At 39.9% G+C, this 18,100-nt stretch overlaps 1 protein-coding gene and 2 long non-coding RNA genes across 3 annotated transcripts; 2 read left to right on the top strand and 1 right to left on the bottom strand.

Annotated features, from left to right (window-relative positions):
* The first annotated feature begins 429 nt into the window (after window positions 1–429).
* On the top strand, window positions 430–9,172 carry sting1 (stimulator of interferon response cGAMP interactor 1). Its single transcript, XM_026187217.2, has 7 exons — window positions 430–698; window positions 1,472–1,698; window positions 2,181–2,373; window positions 6,397–6,505; window positions 6,928–7,172; window positions 8,303–8,489; window positions 8,842–9,172. Exons 2-7 carry the CDS (start codon window positions 1,472–1,474, stop codon window positions 9,069–9,071), a joined length of 1,191 nt encoding a protein of 396 aa, XP_026043002.2. The 5' UTR covers window positions 430–698; the 3' UTR covers window positions 9,072–9,172.
* A 404-nt stretch (window positions 9,173–9,576) lies between these two features.
* On the top strand, window positions 9,577–11,866 carry LOC145432466 (uncharacterized). The gene is made up of 2 exons (XR_013912758.1): window positions 9,577–9,905; window positions 11,345–11,866. It is a non-coding gene; the product is annotated as an uncharacterized LOC145432466 (long non-coding RNA).
* A 219-nt stretch (window positions 11,867–12,085) lies between these two features.
* Window positions 12,086–12,736, bottom strand: LOC145432465 (uncharacterized). Its single transcript, XR_013912757.1, has 2 exons — window positions 12,439–12,736; window positions 12,086–12,281 (listed from the first exon to the last, which is right to left on the bottom strand). It is a non-coding gene; the product is annotated as an uncharacterized LOC145432465 (long non-coding RNA).
* Between the last annotated feature and the right edge of the window lie 5,364 nt (window positions 12,737–18,100).

The following is an 18,100-nucleotide window of genomic DNA, read 5'->3' on the forward strand; positions in this document are numbered from 1 at the left end:
GAAGAAGAACAATATAATGTGCACTGGTTTAAAAGAAAGAACCAACGGACATTAAAAAGCCAAGCAAGACTTTTTTTGATCCCACAGCAGGAAAATTTGTGTGTTACCACAGCTCAGGTACAGATAGCAGGATGAGCACTTCAGTACTCATCTACAAGTACTTTATAGGAAGTGACAGCAAACAGTGATAACAGCAACCACTGTGTGCAGCATGCTTGCCTTGTTGGACTAATAAAGGTAAATCAATTCAGTTCAATTCAATGCTGTTGCAACATTTGAGTCATATAAAATGCTTCCAAGCTTTGAGACTTTTATGGACTAAATAGGGGTTAATGTTCACACATTCAGTTCAAGCTCAAGTTACCTCTCCCTCCCTCTCTCTCATGTATACGGTAGGTCTTTGCTTCACCCTCCCAGCAGCTGAACGAAGGAAACACAATGAAAGTTTTATTGGTGCAGAGCCAGAACTTCCTTGAGCGTATTAGCTCTCTACCCGTCTCTATTTTTTCACTTTCTCTCTCTCTTTCTTTGCCACTCACTCTTTACCTCTCTTTTACTGTGGTAGTGAGAATATTTACGTGAAATGAAAACTGAAATTCCTGTTATAGCATGAGGGGTGGAGACAGAGAGAGAGGAGAGGCACAAATAGAGCAGACAGAGGAAATCTCTCCAGTCTGGATCACAGCAGGCACATCAAGGTGAGTCCCTTCATCTGCATCTTTGTCTCTGTTGTAGTTTTATAACATACTAACAGACAAACTGCACTCTGTTACTTACCACAGCTGTCTTCAGTGTTCACACTGCAATGAAACGTGATTACAGACACGTGTAACGTTAAAGTAAAAGGCTGCAGCTTCTGTTTAGAGGGACTACATCAAATCAGCCAGCTAGCGGGCATATTAAGTGTACCTCATTGTGCTTTAACACTCTTCAGTAACACCTGTAACACTGAAGTGTTTTGGTGAGAATCTATATTGTCACACGGCATCATTTTTGCCCTTTGGCACTTCCCTTCTGCCTTTTATGATTGGTGCAGTGCTGTGATGGCTGTCAGGATACCAGTTTTGCCTTAACAGGAGAAGAAATTGCAAAACAAACCTGCGCATAACCAGTTTTTCAATAAGCAGGTTTCAGCTGCAGAGGGTTCCTGTGGAAAAATGAACCCCACCCCACCCTGTTGGTCTGATTTGTTTATGCTGAATGACTACAGTCCACCTGTTCACTTCTTCTGTAGGTAGATTCAAGCTTTTGTGTAACAGCTGATGGTGCTCACGTCTTTTAAAGTTATAGAAGTTAAACAAATTTGTGTTAAAAGGGTTCAAACCTCCAAACATCCACAACCATGCAATTTGTTACTCCTGATGATAAACTTTAATATTCCAGACCAGAAGTTAGACTTCAATAAAAGCTTGGGTGAACTGGCTCTACAGTATCTACTTTTCTGTAAGCTCTATCTTTTCCTTCCTGACAGATGCAGTGTCCTCGAGAACAGGATGCTCTAATCCCTCGGCCCCGTGGGGATTTACCTAAACTCTGTGCTGCGGTTACAGCTGCCGTAACTATAGGAGGCATGCTTTTATTCTCTCCTGAGAAGTTGCTTGGCTGGATTGCCATGGCAGTACTCATGCTGACTGGTGGCCCTTTGCTACATGGGCTCTGTCTGCTGGCAGAGGAGCTGATATATCATTCAAACACAAGGTGAGAGGAAAGGTGTTGTAATACATTAACTGTATATGAAAGATGGCAGTAGCTCCATAACATTACTGTTAGCCTCAAGTGGCCACTGAACGAACTGCAGTTTTTGACTTTGCTTCATTTTCAGCGTCAGAAGTTACAACTGATTAAAGCAGTTTAAAACCATTCAGTATGCTTACTATCACTATATATAAAACAAGAGGCTTGGATCACAGTAACAACTTAGTATCTCCGAGTTCATTGATTTATTTCCACAAGCTGAGACTTTACTGTTCGTGAGTACTGTGTCACTTCTTAGGATGATTTTTAGTAAAGATATTTCTTTCCACAACTGGTGGAGCTTAAAACTGACAAAAAACATGTTTGCTGCCAAATTATTGTTAGAGATACCGAGACAGCTTTTTTAAAGTAATAATTACTCTGTATAGCAGCAACACGTGTTAACGGGGCCAAATTTGCCCTTCTTCCTTCCATGTTCTGACCAGATATCGAGGACAAGGGATGCTAAGCCACATGCTCCCTGCCTGTGGTTTGGGGGGCAAGACCCTGCTCGCTGCTGGTGTGGCAAGCCTAATGCTGTACCTGGCTGGACATCATCTACCACACAAATGCAACATCTGGGAACTCCTTGTCCTTGTGTTTGTCCTTTACCCACTGTTGAAAGTCTCTGGAGTCCTGGTGAGGTTACAGACACGTCTTCATTGCACATCACTGTCTTTCTCTTACAGGGCTTTCAGCCTTTACTAATTATTAAGTATATTATGACAAATATAAAACTGTCACCAAAATGTGAAGAAGAACCACCATGAATTCATGTCTAAAACAAGTATTTTGTTGAAGCAATATCAATTAAAGCAATGTGTTTGTGTAATACCGAAATTTACCACAAGATGGTGCAGTTTTTGAACAAACAAGGGTGAGGTGCAGAGCTGTAATTACACAGGGATAGAATTGATGAGGCGATGGGAAAGCTAGGTTAAGAAGAGAGGTGACAATCAGCGAGCAGCAGTACAGCTTATACAGACTGAAGTGTGGAGGACGTCAGGAGTGGGTGGTGACGTGTGGTGAGGTGTGGGGCAGGAATGGTAGATGGGTTCTAGGTTGGGAGCTGGGATTTTATTAGTTATTGGCTCTGAGCCCCTTCTTGTTTGCAGTGGTGATGGACAGGTTGAGAGACGAGGTTAGGCAGGAGTTTCTGTGGACTGTGAGGTTTAAACATATTACTGGTCTAGAGTGGGAGGCAGGTGGAAGAGAACCTACTGAGGTGGAGGTGTGCACTGGAGAGAAGATGACTGAAAAGAAAAAACAGAGTAAAGGAGTTTAAATACTTGAGGTTAGAAAGAAAACCGTCTGGACTTCTTTAAGTTGCTTGAAGATGTTTATCCTCTCATCCAAGAAGCTTCCTCAGTTCTAAGGTCAAATGTTGGGGAGTCCCAGATTTAGCCTATGTCCACACTAATACGTTTTCATTTAAAAATGCATCGTCTTCTTCCGTTTTGGCCTCCCATCCACACTGAGACGCCATTGTCATTCAAGGAAACTCTCCTAAGCAGATACATTTGAAAACGCCATTTTCGCGTTGCAGTGTAGACAGTGATGAAAACGATGACACATTTTAGTCATGTGATGCAGTCATGTGACCAATTAAACAAAGATAGCGGAGGGCATTATACAGCGTTTGTTTTGTTTGCTCTGGATTTTGACAGCCCTATTAAAGATTAATATCAGTCTGTACATGCTCCGGATAGCTTTTCTTCAAATTCTTTAATTCTCACTCGCTTTTGCAACTTTGTAGTTTTGTGTTACTCGCAGCAACAACTCCACCTCATTGTTATTCCATTTAAAAAACTCGGTGCTTTTCCTCGACATTTTGCCGCGACGTTTCAGAGAGCCGGAAAGTAAATAAGCAGCACACAGAAATGAGGCAGGTTTCTCTTCTTGCGCTTCACACATGCGCAGTACTGAAACGTAAGCGATTTCGTCCGTTTCAATGTGGACGCACAACTCTGTGAAAATGACTGAAAACGATAGTGTGGACGCGGAGCATTTTCATTCAATAATGCCGTTTTCAAATTTATCCGGGCTAGTGTGAACGTAGCCTTAAGCCCTGTGGACCCCCTAATGATCCTCTACTAAAATCACACGAGCCAAGGTGTGAAAACGGTTGTAGATCACAATCAGCCAAGGTTTCAGGTGAACTCATTGTGAAACCTGGCCCAGGATGTGAGTGGGCATTAAGGCGTCTGGGAAGGGATCTCAAAACTGGATTATAGATGGCAGACATTTGGTGTCGTAAACCACGCCTCTGTTCAAAGAGGGTCGTTCATAGGACATAGTCATAGAAATCATAGTGGACACAGATGTTGCTGCTGTTCACATCATGTAGAAATAAAGCAACACTTGGGACATCCCAAAAAGACGCTGAACAAGTGGAACATCTGGGAATGGAAAATCAAGAAAAAGTCGTAAACAGGCTGCAACACAAATACAGCAGCACAACTCTTTACCACATTAACATGTCGAGGAAGTTGAGGATGCACTACACAAGTGCTGCTACCTCATTTCAAATGTTGTTCACACAGCACTCCTCAGTAAAGTAATTCATCCTTCCAAAGAAATCGAGTTCTCATGATGATGAATGTTCTCTCCTCTTGATCCAGCTGCCACTGTTGCACCCAGAGCTAAACTTACATTGCACACAGTCATTAATTAGCAGCACTTCTGGAATGTCCACCAGCCTGTCTATACTAGAAGACTTTCACTATGAACATAAACACGGAGCTACAGGCAGGTCTGCACTCGCCATGCTCAACAGTGCATGCAATCGTCCCAGCAGCAGTCTGTCTTTACATGCACTCAGACAGTGTGGGATCTCAAACATAAACTACCAGTCCCAAGTTTCGACACACCTTCTCATTTGATGCTTTTTCTTTATTTTCGTGACTCTTTACGTTGTACATTCTCACTGAAGGCATCAAAACTATGAATGAGCACATAAGGAATTATGTAGTAAACAAAAAAGTCTGAAATAACTCCAAACATGTTTTAAATGTTAGATTCTTAAAAATATCTGCCCTTTGCTTTGATTTTGCACATTCTTGGCATTCTCTCGATGAGCTCCATGAGGTCGTCAACTGAAAATTTTTCCAACAATCATGAAGGAGTTCAAAGGCATGCTGAGCACTTGTTGGCCTTTTTGCCTTCGCTCTGTGGTCCATTTAAATCATCAACGGTGTCACCAGTAGTTCACGGTAGGAACCGTGTATGTAGAGACCATCCGTTCACCTTTTCTGCATCTCACGGCGGCTGGAACCAAAGATTTGAATTTTGGACTCATCAGACCAAAGCACAAATGTCCACTGGTCTAATGTCCATTCCTTGTGTTTCTTGGTCCAAACACATCTCTTCTGCTTGTTGCTTTTCCTTAGTCATGGTTTCTTAGCAGCTATTTGACCATAAAGTCTCCTCTGAACAGTTGATGTAGAGATGTGTCTCCTACTGGAGCTCTGTGCGGCATTTATCTGGGCTTTAATCTGAGGCGGTGTTAACTTGAGATTTCTGAGGCTGGTGACTCGGATGAATTTATCCTCTTGGTCACTTGGTCTTCCTTTCCTGGGGTGGTCCAGTTTCATCATAGTGCTTGATGGTTTTTGCGACTGCACTTGGGGACACATTCAAAGTTTTAGCAATTTTCCGGACTGACTGACCTCCAGTCCTTAAAGTAATGATGGACTGTTGTTTCTCTTTACTTAGCTGGTTGGTTCTTAGTTCTAACTACTGTTAGAACTCATAATATGAACTCTAACAGTTGTCAAATAGGGCTGTCAGATGTGTACCAGCCTGACTTCTGCAGAACACACCTGATGGTCCCAACCCCATCAAGAAGGCAAGAAATTCCACAAATGGACCCTCACAAGGTGCACATGTGAAGTGAAAACCATTTTAGGTGAATACATCATGAAGCTCATTGAGAGAAGGCCAAACGTTTGCAGCGCTGTCAACAAAGCAAAGGCTGGCTACTTTCCAATTTTGTTGTAGTATTGTACTAAGTATGAATGAGCAATGATAATAAAGAGTTATCTTAACTTAAATACTTTCAGGAGAATTATCAATAATTCTTCTCTTTGCTACATATATCAATATATCTTGTTTCATATATTTGATGTCTTCAGTTTGTATCTACAATGTAGAAAGTAGTAAAGACAAAGAAAAACCATTAAATGAGAAAGTGTGTCCAAACGTTTGACTGGCAGGGTATTTGATTACATTTTAGTAGTTAAAGCCTTTACTGAGGAGAATTCACCAACCTGACAATTTGATCTCAGTCAGAGCTCGGTGTGTGTTTGTGGCTCACAAAAAAAACAGCTTTAAAGGACTACACTACAGAAAGACCAGTCCCTCCCCGGGGCTTTACCTGATTAAAACTGAAATGGCATTTCTTGAGTAAAAATAGACTCTAAACATGTCTTCATTAGCAACAATGACCACTGCGTTTTGCACAGATCTCTTTTGGTCCAGCTGACTGTGTCCCTCATGCTGAATTCAACCTAAAAATATATTTGTTCCACATGGAAAAGGGCAGCTTGGGTGAGAGGATGCCCTTTTCTTTCGCCTGGCACCTTCAGCAGGGTGTCAGGTGGCTCCTGAGCATAGGTGAAGTGTTGTGACATTGTTGCGGCTGTTTCTGTGGTTGGCATGCAGGGTCCGTCGGCGGTGGAGGTGTCAGACATCTGCGAGGGGAGGAAGAAGAACGTAGCCCACGGCCTTGCCTGGTCCTTCTACCTGGGATACCTGCGACTGGTGCTGCCACGTCAGTAACATGACAACATCTACAAACAAATCATGTTTTGCCCTCATGTGCTGTTAAATTCAGTGTGTGTCCATGTGTGCAGAGGTTTCTCCCTGTTAAAAGGGAGTTTTTCCTTCCCACTGTTGCCACAGACCTTGCTCTAAAGGGGTCATGTGAATGTTGGGGATTTCTCCATTTTCTCTGTCTTCAGCTTACAATATAAAGAGCCTTGAGGCAACTGTTGTTGTGATTTATATAAATACAAGTGAATTGATTTAAATAAATTTATTAACCAGTTCAAGTTGAATCTATTAAGCTGCTAGACTCTGCCGTCTGTTCTTTTTGGCTCACAGGGTCACATTGCTACACTTTCTGCTCTATTCTAGAGATGGAGGATGAATGTGAATGAAGAGATCTGTTTCTGTGTTTGCGTGTCTATTCAGATTTGGAGCAGTCCATCGCAGGGTTTTGTGCCACACACCAGTTAAACAACACCAGTTGGGGTCGTGGCTCCAGGAAGCTCCTCATCCTCATCCCTCTCAATGCCAACATTTCCCATAAGCTGGAGGATGAGGATGAAAACATCCAATTCTATGACAACCTACCAAACAACGAGATTGACAGGGCAGGAGTCCGGGGGCGGGTCTACAAGCACAGTGTGTACCGCATAATGGATGAGAATAGGAAGGTATGCAAGCATAAAGTAACCCAGGCATAGTTTTGTTTGTTTTTTTACTTGATTAATGTGCGTCCGACTGGACTGAAGTCCATATTAAAAATGTTTGGTCAGTATTAAACAGCTGTAAACATCTCGTGCAGGAAATGAACTCAGCATCGGGGTTTTTTGCTGCAAGTGTGGGTTGAAAGACTCATGCTCATATTTTTCTCCTTTGATCAGATTTGCAAAGATTGCACAGTTTAAATACGACAGACAATGAGAGTCACAGCAAAGTGACAGACTCAAGGGCCTTTATCTCATAATTTGCTTCAGTATCTTAGAGAACATCAGCGTGCTGTGTATCCAACGTGTTTGATGCAAATCTAACACTGACTGTACTCACAAGCAATAGTTCAGTCAAAAGAAAGGAAGTTTGGGGCGACATGAAAGCATTTGGGGTTTCATTTAGGACTAAAAATAGCCACAGATAGCTCAAAGTGAATGGCTTTAATTTACTGCTGCAGACATTACATGGAATCATGTTATTTTTACATATATATGCATATATATTCAGTTTAGTGCATATTTAATATTCAAATAAACGTAAACTTGCAGGACGTGTTTGGTGTATGCTTTTATGAGTGTGAAGGGATCCGTGCTGCGAACCGTCCATGCTGAGTGGCCAAGCGCTAAAGTTGCTCTTTATGTTACTTTTGCTGTAGCTTTAACATCATGATCTTCCTCAGTGAAGCCAGGAAATCCTAACACCTTTACACTGTCTGCTGAGCTGATCTGATCATTGTGACATTATTTCACTGAATATTTATTTCTGGATTACGACATACTATAAAACAGACTCCTTATCATCTGATATTTCTTATACTTTGAAATAAAGAAGTAAAATAATCTACCTCACCTTTGACTATTTCCCTTCAATAGCACAGCATTGATACGACCTCCTGGTTAAACCAAAGAATCCACCGGTGGAGAGCTAGTTTGTGAAAGCGTAGTAACAGCACCATCTAGCTGTAAAACACGAGAATCAAACATATCTGAGAGGAGAGTGCTGCAAGCTTTTAAAGGATTATCTGTCCGGGAAATATATCTTTCCCTGAGTGTCTGTTTTTTGTTCATGTCTATGTGTGTTTGTGTGTCAACAGGTCCATGAGTGTGTGGTGGAGTATGCGACGCCTCTGCTGACGCTGTACAACATGTCCCAGGAGAGCAGCGCTGGTTTTGGGGAGCCTGAGCGCAGACAGCAGGTTCTGCTCTTCTTCAGGACCCTGCAGGACATCCTGGAGCATTCGCTGGAGTGTCGCAACCGCTACAAGCTCATCCTGCTCAATGGTAGTGTGTGTGTGTGTGTGTGTGAGAGAGAGAGAGAGAGGGGGGGGGGGGGGGGACTTTGTACTCCCAGCATGACACAGGCTGCTTTTAGGAGGATTTTAGCTTTCAGCTTATCCACTTTCCCACAAAGATGTTGTGGCTGTTTTTAAAGGGGTTTTGTTGCTACACTGGAGTCTAAATGTGACACAGTATGAAGCTGAAATGAAATATGTAGGTCAGAGGATCAGTTTCAACTCTGGCCTCATGTGAACTCATATTTATCTTTCACTGTGTAGTTCTTCGATTGTTATAAAGCTGAAAACATGGAATTAACAACCAGATAATCTTCTTCTTCGTCTTCATCATTTTCTAGATGAGCAGGAGGATGATCCTCACTTCCTGTCCAAGGCCATCCTCAGACACTTGGAGCAGCAGGAGAGAGAGGAGTTCTGTCTTACACCAAATCCTCAGCAAGAGAGGGCACACCCATTTGTGGGCAATGCACATTCTAATAACGGTGATGTGATGAGCAGAGACCCCACGCTCATGATCAGCCTGGAGCAACCTCAGCCTCTGAGGGTACCCACGGAGGACACTTACTAAGTCAGCAGACAAAGATGAAGACCAGCGCTAAGGAGGACCAGAAGGGCCACGTGCATCAAAATAAAGAATTTTGTGCTTCAATAATAAATTTGTCCAAATAATATGCATTTTATATTTAATTTTTTAATTATTTTAGTAATTTTAAAATTACTAAAATAATTTATTATTCAATCATTTCATTTAAAATAAAAACACTATTTATAAATCATTATTTCAAAATCCCAAATCTAATCTATTTGCTACGGTGGCTGGGAAGTGCAAAGCGCAACAAATTAAAAAACGGCAACAAATTAAAAATCCACAACAAATTAAAAAACCGCAACAAATTAAAAAACGGCAACAAATAAAAAATTCACAACAAATTAAAAAACCGCAACAAATTAAAAATCCACAACAAATTAAAAATCCACAACAAATTAAAAAACCGCAACAAATTAAAAATCCTTGACGGAAAGGGATTGTCTGAAATACCGGAAGTGGAGAGTGATGTCACGAGAGGGGGCGTGGCCAGAATTTTTGGTTGAGGCGCCATGTTTCTGGGCCGAACAAAGCGCTAGCGAAAGAGGAGCGAACGTACACGGATAACACCAGTTATGGTTCGTACTTGCTGTGCGGTCGGTTGTAAAGTTAGATCGCACGACCGGCAAGGGAATAAGGTTGAAAATGGTTTATCTTTTCATTCTTTCCCCACCTGGAAGCAACATGAGGCAGCTCATGTATCGGATGTTACCAAAAGAAGGCGTCTAGTCTGGATAGCAGCTGTGAGACCAGCTGATATCCAGTTCGATTCCATCTCCAAATATCTGTTGGTGTGCTCCAGACATTTTCATTCCGGTAAGTTATAGATATGTTCATATCACTCTTTATCGGTCTTTTAAGTCTGACATCACTAGCCGTGTCTTGGCTCAAACTCCCAAGAGCACCTGCAGGTCCATAAATCACACGATCACTGTGGCATCACTGAGTGTTGAAAAACTATCTAAAGTCTTTCATCTGTAATAAAATGATCAGCGTTCTGCTCTACCATGTGTAACAATTGAGTTTATCATCCAGGCATCCATGAAGACGAAATTAGCAGGAAGTTAGCTCGCTAGATTCCATCTAAATACAATATAGCATGTCCTAACTGAGGGATTTTGGAAACAAAGTCAAACGTACAGCTCTGCTATCACTTCCAACATAAATGAAGACAGAAAACTAAACAGCAGTGACGTTTGTAGGGTACTGAAGTTTGGCTAGCTGGTGTAAAACGATGTGCTACGTGACCGTTAGCGGCACAGCTATGTTAGCATAATATAAACACTAACTTTTTCCACTTAATAAAAGTTATCGTGAGGATTCTCGGTGGTCAGGAACAACGGCGCTTCGTGTCCATCCCGTGTAGATGTTAGTGAAACTGTTGGGAAGACAACATGAACATTTTACTTATACTGTATAATCTGCAGATTCTGACAGAAATCTGCATATCCTTTGAAGCACCGCTCCTCTCTAAAATGGCAATAAGGATAATTATTAGGCCATATGTAAATAACAAAATAATTTAAAGCAAAGTCTGAAACAAATCTTTATACTTAAGGGGCATCAGTCAAACAATACTGTTTGGTCTGGGTCTAAACAGAGCGTGTTGTGTGTGACATCTGCTTTTGCATATGTGGGCCACTTTGAGGGTTCACAAAGGAGCGTGTTTGCTGTCACATTTTATTTGTAGTGTGAACAAGCAGACAAAAAAATCGGAATTGAGCATTAAGACCTGTAGTGTGAATGTAGCCATAGTGAGTAGAGTGCATTGATGTGACATTGTTCTGAAGGATTTAGTTATTCTCAGTGGTTAAAGAAATTGCAATTATTTATTCATATTTATTAGAAATAATCCTAATTACATATCTTGCTTCCGTGTTTGTGTCCTGTGTCACAAAAATACATTTTTTACTATAATACATTGATTAATAACCTGCAGAATCTCCTTATCATATTACGTGTCCATAATTGTCACCTAAAGTCAAACTTTATGCTTTCTCCATAAAGTGATTACATACTTTAGTTTCATTTTCTGAAGTCAGGTTTCTGAAAGAGAACAGGCAGATTTGGAATATAACATGCAGCGTTCTATAGATGGATACATAAAAAAATGGAAAATTACATGTATGTGCTAACTTTCTAAACACTTTGTTACATTTATGATAAATGGATTTGAAAGTAGATAAAACACATTTATGTTGGCCTTGGCTCATTAGTCTTTGTCTTTAAATTAACTTGTAACTTGTATGTTTCAGGTACTGCACTCTCAAAGACTGAATGAACCAGCATTGCAGCCATGGGTCATTGTGAGCATCACAGGGAAGGTTGAAGCCGCCCACTGCACCTGTATGGCTGGAGTCGTGGAGACCTGCAGCCATGTCGCTGTTCTTCTTTTTAAAGTAGAAGCAACAATGCGGATCTGTGGCACAAGGGCTGTTACAGATGAACCTGCATACTGGGTTTTGCTGGGTAATATGACCAAGATACAGCCAGAGGTTGGCCATAAGATAGACTTCTCCTCTTCAGCTGCCCAAAAAAAGGCTCTTGATCAAAACATAAACAGACCATCTGTAGTGACAGGTAAAAGGAGCCGTCCTCAAAACAGAAAAATCCCACCTGCTACTGTGGAGGAGTTGTCACTGCTATAATGCTTAATGTTTTATCTAGGGGTCTAGATTTATGCCTGTTGTGCACTGCCGTGTAAATAATTTGCATTTACTGAAGATGTACTGACTGAGTCCCACTGTTCAAAAGTTGAATAAAGAAAAACTAATTTTTGCCTCTTTTTTTATTAAAACCACCTTATAGAACATCACATCAGTTACAGTGTAGAATCCATGTCATTTATAGTTTACAAATGACAAAATGTTTACACAAAATCACGAGTGTTTACATGATATCACCCACTACTAACATTACTTTATTTACTGTATCTTTTGAAAAAATATACCACTATTTATACAGCAAAAGACTTAAGAATATTTAACAGGAGCAGGTTTCATTTTTCACTGGTTTTATTATCACACTGTTCACCAAACGCAGCAAACCTTCACCATCTTATCCAGGAGGGTCACCTCTTCACCCTCACATGGAAGAAGTAATCTGATTGGCATGGTGGTATGTTTGCAGCAGGTCCCTTGTGTAGCGCTGGAACCCAGTCACGATGTTTCATCCATTTCATTGGCTGGTTTGCTGCAATAATGCCAAATAATTAGCAACTCTATAAATAGAAGGTAGTTCTGCAAAATCACTCAGTAGGATGTTTGTTCTAATTTGCTATGAGCTCAGAGCACATCGAAAATAAAACTAATAGGCTATAAAGAGTGATGTGAACATATTTAGAACTTACCGGAATGAAAATGTCTGGAGCACCAACAGATATTTGGAGATGGAAGAGAACTGATATCAGCTGGTCTCACAGCTGCTCTCCAGGCTAGACGCCTTCCTTTGCTAACATCGATACACGAGCTGCCTCATGTCGCTTCCAGGTTGGGAAAGAATGAAAAGACAAACCCTTTTCAAGCTTATTCTCTTGCCGGTCGTGCGATCGAACATTGCAGCCGACCATACAGCAAGAACGAACCATGGCTATGCTTTCGCTCCTTTTTCACTTAGACCCCCAAAATGGCGGTTCGGGCCAAAATCCTTTCCACGCCCACCCCCGTGACATCACGCTCCAAAGCCCTGGGCTGGGAGGTCAGTTCCTTAATCTTAATTATGCAATTTTATTCTTGTACCTTTATTTTAAATGAAATTATTAAATCACAAATTACTTTAGTAATGTTTAACGAAATAAAAAAAATATTAAATGGATTTCCTAATGCATATTTTATTGCACAATTCATTACTGAAGCACAAAATCCTTTATTTCGATGCTCGTGGCTCTTCGGGTCCTCCATGAGGCTCAACCTCCGTCACTGTGTGCTAACTCTGCAAAATGATCATTTCGTATATTCCCATACGAATATACGTATAGGATATTCATATATTATTTAAAATAACGGATTCAATTTATAGCTTGTTGGAGTTATATAGATTCTTTTTTCTTTTTTTTACATTTTATTTTGAAAGTACTTTTTGTGCATCCACATTATAGAATAATTCAAATTCTCCAAGAATCGGCAGCAGCCTGTTGCGGGGCTATCACACAGAGACAGATAACCAATCACACTCAGGGGCTAATTTGGACTCACCAGTCAAAGTGTCGTCTGTGGACTGTGGGAGGAGAGAGGGAGAACGTGCAAACTCGCACACAAGTCTGGCTGTGGAGCGACAGCGCTAACCTCCACCACCCAATGGTGATTAAATGATCATTCAAAATAAACCAGTCTGGCATGATTCATTTGTTCCAGCTGTTAAAACTGTTAATTAAAATGTATAATTAATAATAATTTGAAACATGTTGACATAATTAAAACAACTAGCGTGTTCTCAAATGTCAGGCTAGCACAGCCGTAAACATGAGACTTTTATTGTGAAGTTAAAAATTAACATTGTAAAAAGGATATTTCAGCATACAAAGGATCCAAAGGTGTTCTTTAAAGCAGTAGGAAAAGGTCAGCAGCTCTCCCTTAAATATGGCTAAAAACAGCCAAATTCAGCTCATCTGTGGGCTGCTACGCCTTCCATGAACGATCTGTAAAACTAGGAAAACGTTGATTTATCATCAAAATCTTTCTTTCATTTAGAAAATTATATCTGTGCTCTCACAACCAAACACAAAGGTTAATGTAGGTGTCCGAGTAAAAGTTCAAAGTGAATAGTAGTTGGAAAAGTCAGGTGGAGCATCAAAAAGAACTAGAATCATCTATCAGCCTTCTTAATTTATTTCAAAGATGCTAGTTTATGGAATAAATCCCTGCAGTTTTTTAAGCTGAAATTTTAATTACATTCATTCATTTACACTAAAACATGCTTGTGCAACCTGTTCATGTCTATGTACTAAACTCAATATTTAATCAATACAGCTTTACAAGATTTTTGTTAGGTGATATTCTGGAATAACTATCATAAATGGACACTGATAGTTAATCAACTGTGAATCAACACAGTAAACAATGAATGTAACAATAATGAATGTACTATTTCATAAATGGTTTTTAATAAAGGTTTAAAAAGGTTTTTGTAAAGGTGCAAATGATGTCTGTAAAATGATAAATCTGTAAACTTTATTTGGATTGCTATTATAAAGTTATTACGGTTTAACCGATGTTTATAATTCCAGTTAACATGCGTGCAGTACGATTGTGGACAATGTTGCTGGAAGTCACAAGACTGAAACTGCAGCTTTTCTTCTTTTTTATTTTATTGTTTAGTTTAGTTTTCCCGTCAGCTTTCCTTCTGCCTTTGCTGTCGGTTTAGCTTTGTTAACGCAGGAAAGTTATTATTGTGAAGTAAAATTAGAGTTAAGTCAAATTTGGGATTGTGATGATCAAACCCATGGCCACACTCTAAAAGTCCGTAACCCCTATGTATTTTTTTTTTTATCTGAACACAATAACACACTTTAGTTTCCAATAAGTTTATTGATTGGTTTGGATACATTTGTTCTATTTTTAAGCGCACACATTTACTTTACTTATGTATTCATACCAGTTCATTATTTTGTTTGATCTTTGACTAACCGTTGCTTCTTCTGACTAACCTGCCATGGTGCCTGGGAGTTGGTGTTTTTGTACTTTATGATTATGTTTTGTTTAGTTACCCCTCGTGTGTCATAGTGGTCTGATCAGCCATTATCTATACCCTTGTGAGGCATTTCCTGTTTAGGTCAGTTATGTTTGTCTGGGCATTCATTTGCTCAGTTCTTTGCCTGAGTTTAGTTTTGTTTCTTTGACCTCTTGAGCTCAACATTTATTACTTTTGTAAATGTAATTTTGGGGTTAAATAAATGGAAACCCTATTTTTCTAATAATTTCTGTGACTCCTGCTTTTTTCAACTCGCTCCATCACAGGGTTGCATTATACTTGTAATATGTGTATCACATGACCAAAAGGACTACTGGGGAACTCTGAATACTTTAAAGTCTTGAGAATGAAGACTGGCTCATGGATCAGTGATGAAGCCTCGATTACAAGCACAGCATTTGAATGCTGTGCAAAAACACTATAAAAGCTGCCACATTTGTAGATATTATTATTATTATGTTCATAATCAGCACAGGTAGGTCCACTGGTATTTGGAAATTAACAAAGTCTTTATAATTGTGCCTCGGTACACCACCATCAAAGTTGGCACTTCAAGTGCCAACTTTCAGCTTCGATTTAAGAGGGTTTACAAAAAGTTCCACACATCTTTATTCACAGTCCAGCATTTTGATGGTGGTGTACCGAGGCGTGTGAGGCGAGGGGTTTAATAACAGCTGTGCCACGAGCTGAAATATTTTCACACGAAGTCAATTCACTAATATTAACTTTTAACTTCACATTTAGTAAACAGCCTGCTCTGTGTGTTTGCTTTGCCACAATGCGCTCATTCCTATCTATCCATCAGTGTGTCAGCTGATGTTAGCTGTGTGGGATGTTGTGTTGTTTTGCTCCTCTCAGGAAAACAGGTTGGACTTGCCTCATGCGTCTGTTTTAATCGAACAAAGAATTATAATCATTAAATATTAGCATACACAGTTACATTCAGTTACACTGCTGAATGAAACAACTTGTTAAAAGTATCTTCAGCTAAAAGTGATTTCTTTTCTCCAAAGCAGAAGCGTCTTCATATGAAGTGGTGTACATCGTATGAACTTCCATAAAACACACATTTTGTCTTGTTTTTAACTCCAGCTAAATATTACAAAATCAGCTAATAACATCATAATTCACTAGTTCCTATTATGTTGAATGCTTATCATCTTCAACACTGAATTCAAGTCTTTTTTCATATAATAACATCTGAATTATGTTTCCCTTAAACATGTATTTTCAGTGTTATGAGCATTAGGCCTTAATGTGGAGATTAATTCACATGAGAGCAACCAAAGACGACTGCTTTCCTTTGCAGATTTTTTCATCTGAAGGCCAAAAGGAAAAAAAAATTCCACTTTGTTACTTTTATGGGTTGTGGAACAATAACTTGTGTTTGCCTGTCGAGTCCACTTGATGCACGGTTTCATCTCCATTTTCTGCTCTTTTATCGATCTAAATATTACAAACCCCACAACTGTTCTGTGTTCATAATGCAGCACAATTGGATCAGATCCCCGTGGCTGTCGACTGATCTGATGCAACCTCGCGGAGCAGTTTCACCGGCTGCGCTCTCAGTCATGAGGTGTTTGTGAGTGCATGTGAAATGCAGATAAACAGGCTTGGTGCCAGACATCTTGTGACCGCTTCTTTTGTTTATACAGTCATTGAACACATCTTCCTCCTCTTCCCTCTTCTTTACTAAATACCATGACTTTACATGAACTCTTTTGAATTTTATACTTTTCCAGTTTTTCTCTTTTCCCTCATTTATATGTAGCCTTCTTTCCCCACTGCTGATAATAAATATGCCACAGACAGTGATCGTTTTAGAGGTCACACATTTAATCCAGAAGTTAATAAGTTAAAAAGTGCAGCAGGTAAAACATTTAAGAACCATGGCAGCAATAATAAAAGTATAATAAATAAACAAATAAGAAAAGAATAAGAAAAGTCACATTTACATTTACGTAGCAACACTTCCTTAGCACTAAATGAAAGGTGCTCTGTTTGCACATGATTTTTCCTCTGCTCACATTTCTGAATGCTCACAGGACGTTTTATAATTACAGCAGTGAGTCAGTAAGTGTTGTTCACTTTGAGAAGGATATGTTATATGAATCATTTAGTGTCACATGTACTCACACCTTGCAGCTTTTCTTAATATCTTAATAAAAGAACCAAAGGTAACACTTCATAATAGAGTTCACTAATAAACTTTATTTTAAGTTTAATGAATTACATATTGTATTATTGTTATGCTTTACATTAAGGTCCATACATTTATAGACAGTGATCCAAATCTTGTCTTTGTGCTTCTCTGCACCACCACAGTGGACTTAGCTTTCATTCAAGGAAAACAAAAGTTGGACTTTTTGGGAATTTTGAACATTTTCCTGCATTTTCAGAAGCTAAACAGTAGGGGCACTGGAAATGCCTGAAACTGAAGAGGGTGATCACAGAATTATTTCTCTGGCTATTAAAAGCAACAACCAGCCAAGTCCTGACAACACTCTGGAGGACACTGTCATCAAGAGATGCCTTGGTGAATGTAAGTGCAGAGGGTTTAAAACAGGTGCAAATCACCGGTTGCATGAGGCCATATCAGACTTGCGTATCAAAAATAATCTATGCATTTAAAATTGTGTTAGTTTGACAACTTAATCTGAGTCTCTGTTATTAAACCCCTCGCCTCACACACTACATGTGTGAAGTTTACTTTGGAAGTGACAAAACACAGAAAGCTTATTCTGAATAGTTGTGTAATTAAAACACACACACACACCACACTGGATGTCTTAAACAGTGAGTGTTGGTTTTACAGCACTGTCACTATACATTGCATTTCCTTGTCACCTCACAGTGTAGTTCCCCTGCATTTCCACAGAAAGACGCTTCCTTCTTAGTGGCGAGCCTCTGACTTGACGACAGCAGCTAGTCTGAATGTGACTGGCTGCCAGCTGTGACGTTTCACAGCAGGGAGATTTCCCAAGACCATGACTCAGGTGTGAGTCTTTAACCTGTAACCTACTGTTATCTGCTCTCACGTAACCTAAGTAGGTTGGACTTAAAGCAAGGAGCTATTTGGTGTCATGGAAACACTGTCCTTTGATTGGAGGATAAAGCTCCTTTCCCTCGCCAGATGAATGTGAATTTAAATGACTGGTGTGTATTAGACAGTCATTTGTGAGCAATGCATGATTTATGACGCCATCGTGTCTGGACTTGAAAACAACACTGTGGGATTCAGAGGAATCTTGTGTGCAGTTATAAGAGTTAGATGGATTGCTTAAACCTTTGGATCTGCAGCAGGCCACTTTTAGATAAATTCA

The sequence above is a fragment of the Astatotilapia calliptera genome, chromosome 2 (genome assembly GCF_964374335.1).
Source record: "Astatotilapia calliptera chromosome 2, fAstCal68.1, whole genome shotgun sequence".
Taxonomy (NCBI): domain Eukaryota; kingdom Metazoa; phylum Chordata; class Actinopteri; order Cichliformes; family Cichlidae; genus Astatotilapia; species Astatotilapia calliptera.

Excerpts from the sequence above, each read along its gene's own strand:
- sting1 (XM_026187217.2), top strand. The coding sequence starts at position 1,472 with ATGCAGTGTCCTCGAGAACAGGATGCTCTAATCCCTCGGCCCCGTGGG. Across the intron at positions 1,699-2,180 it reads ATATATCATTCAAACACAAG|ATATCGAGGACAAGGGATGC; the intron begins GTGAGAGGAAAG and ends TGTTCTGACCAG. Across the intron at positions 2,374-6,396 it reads TGAAAGTCTCTGGAGTCCTG|GGTCCGTCGGCGGTGGAGGT; the intron begins GTGAGGTTACAG and ends GTTGGCATGCAG.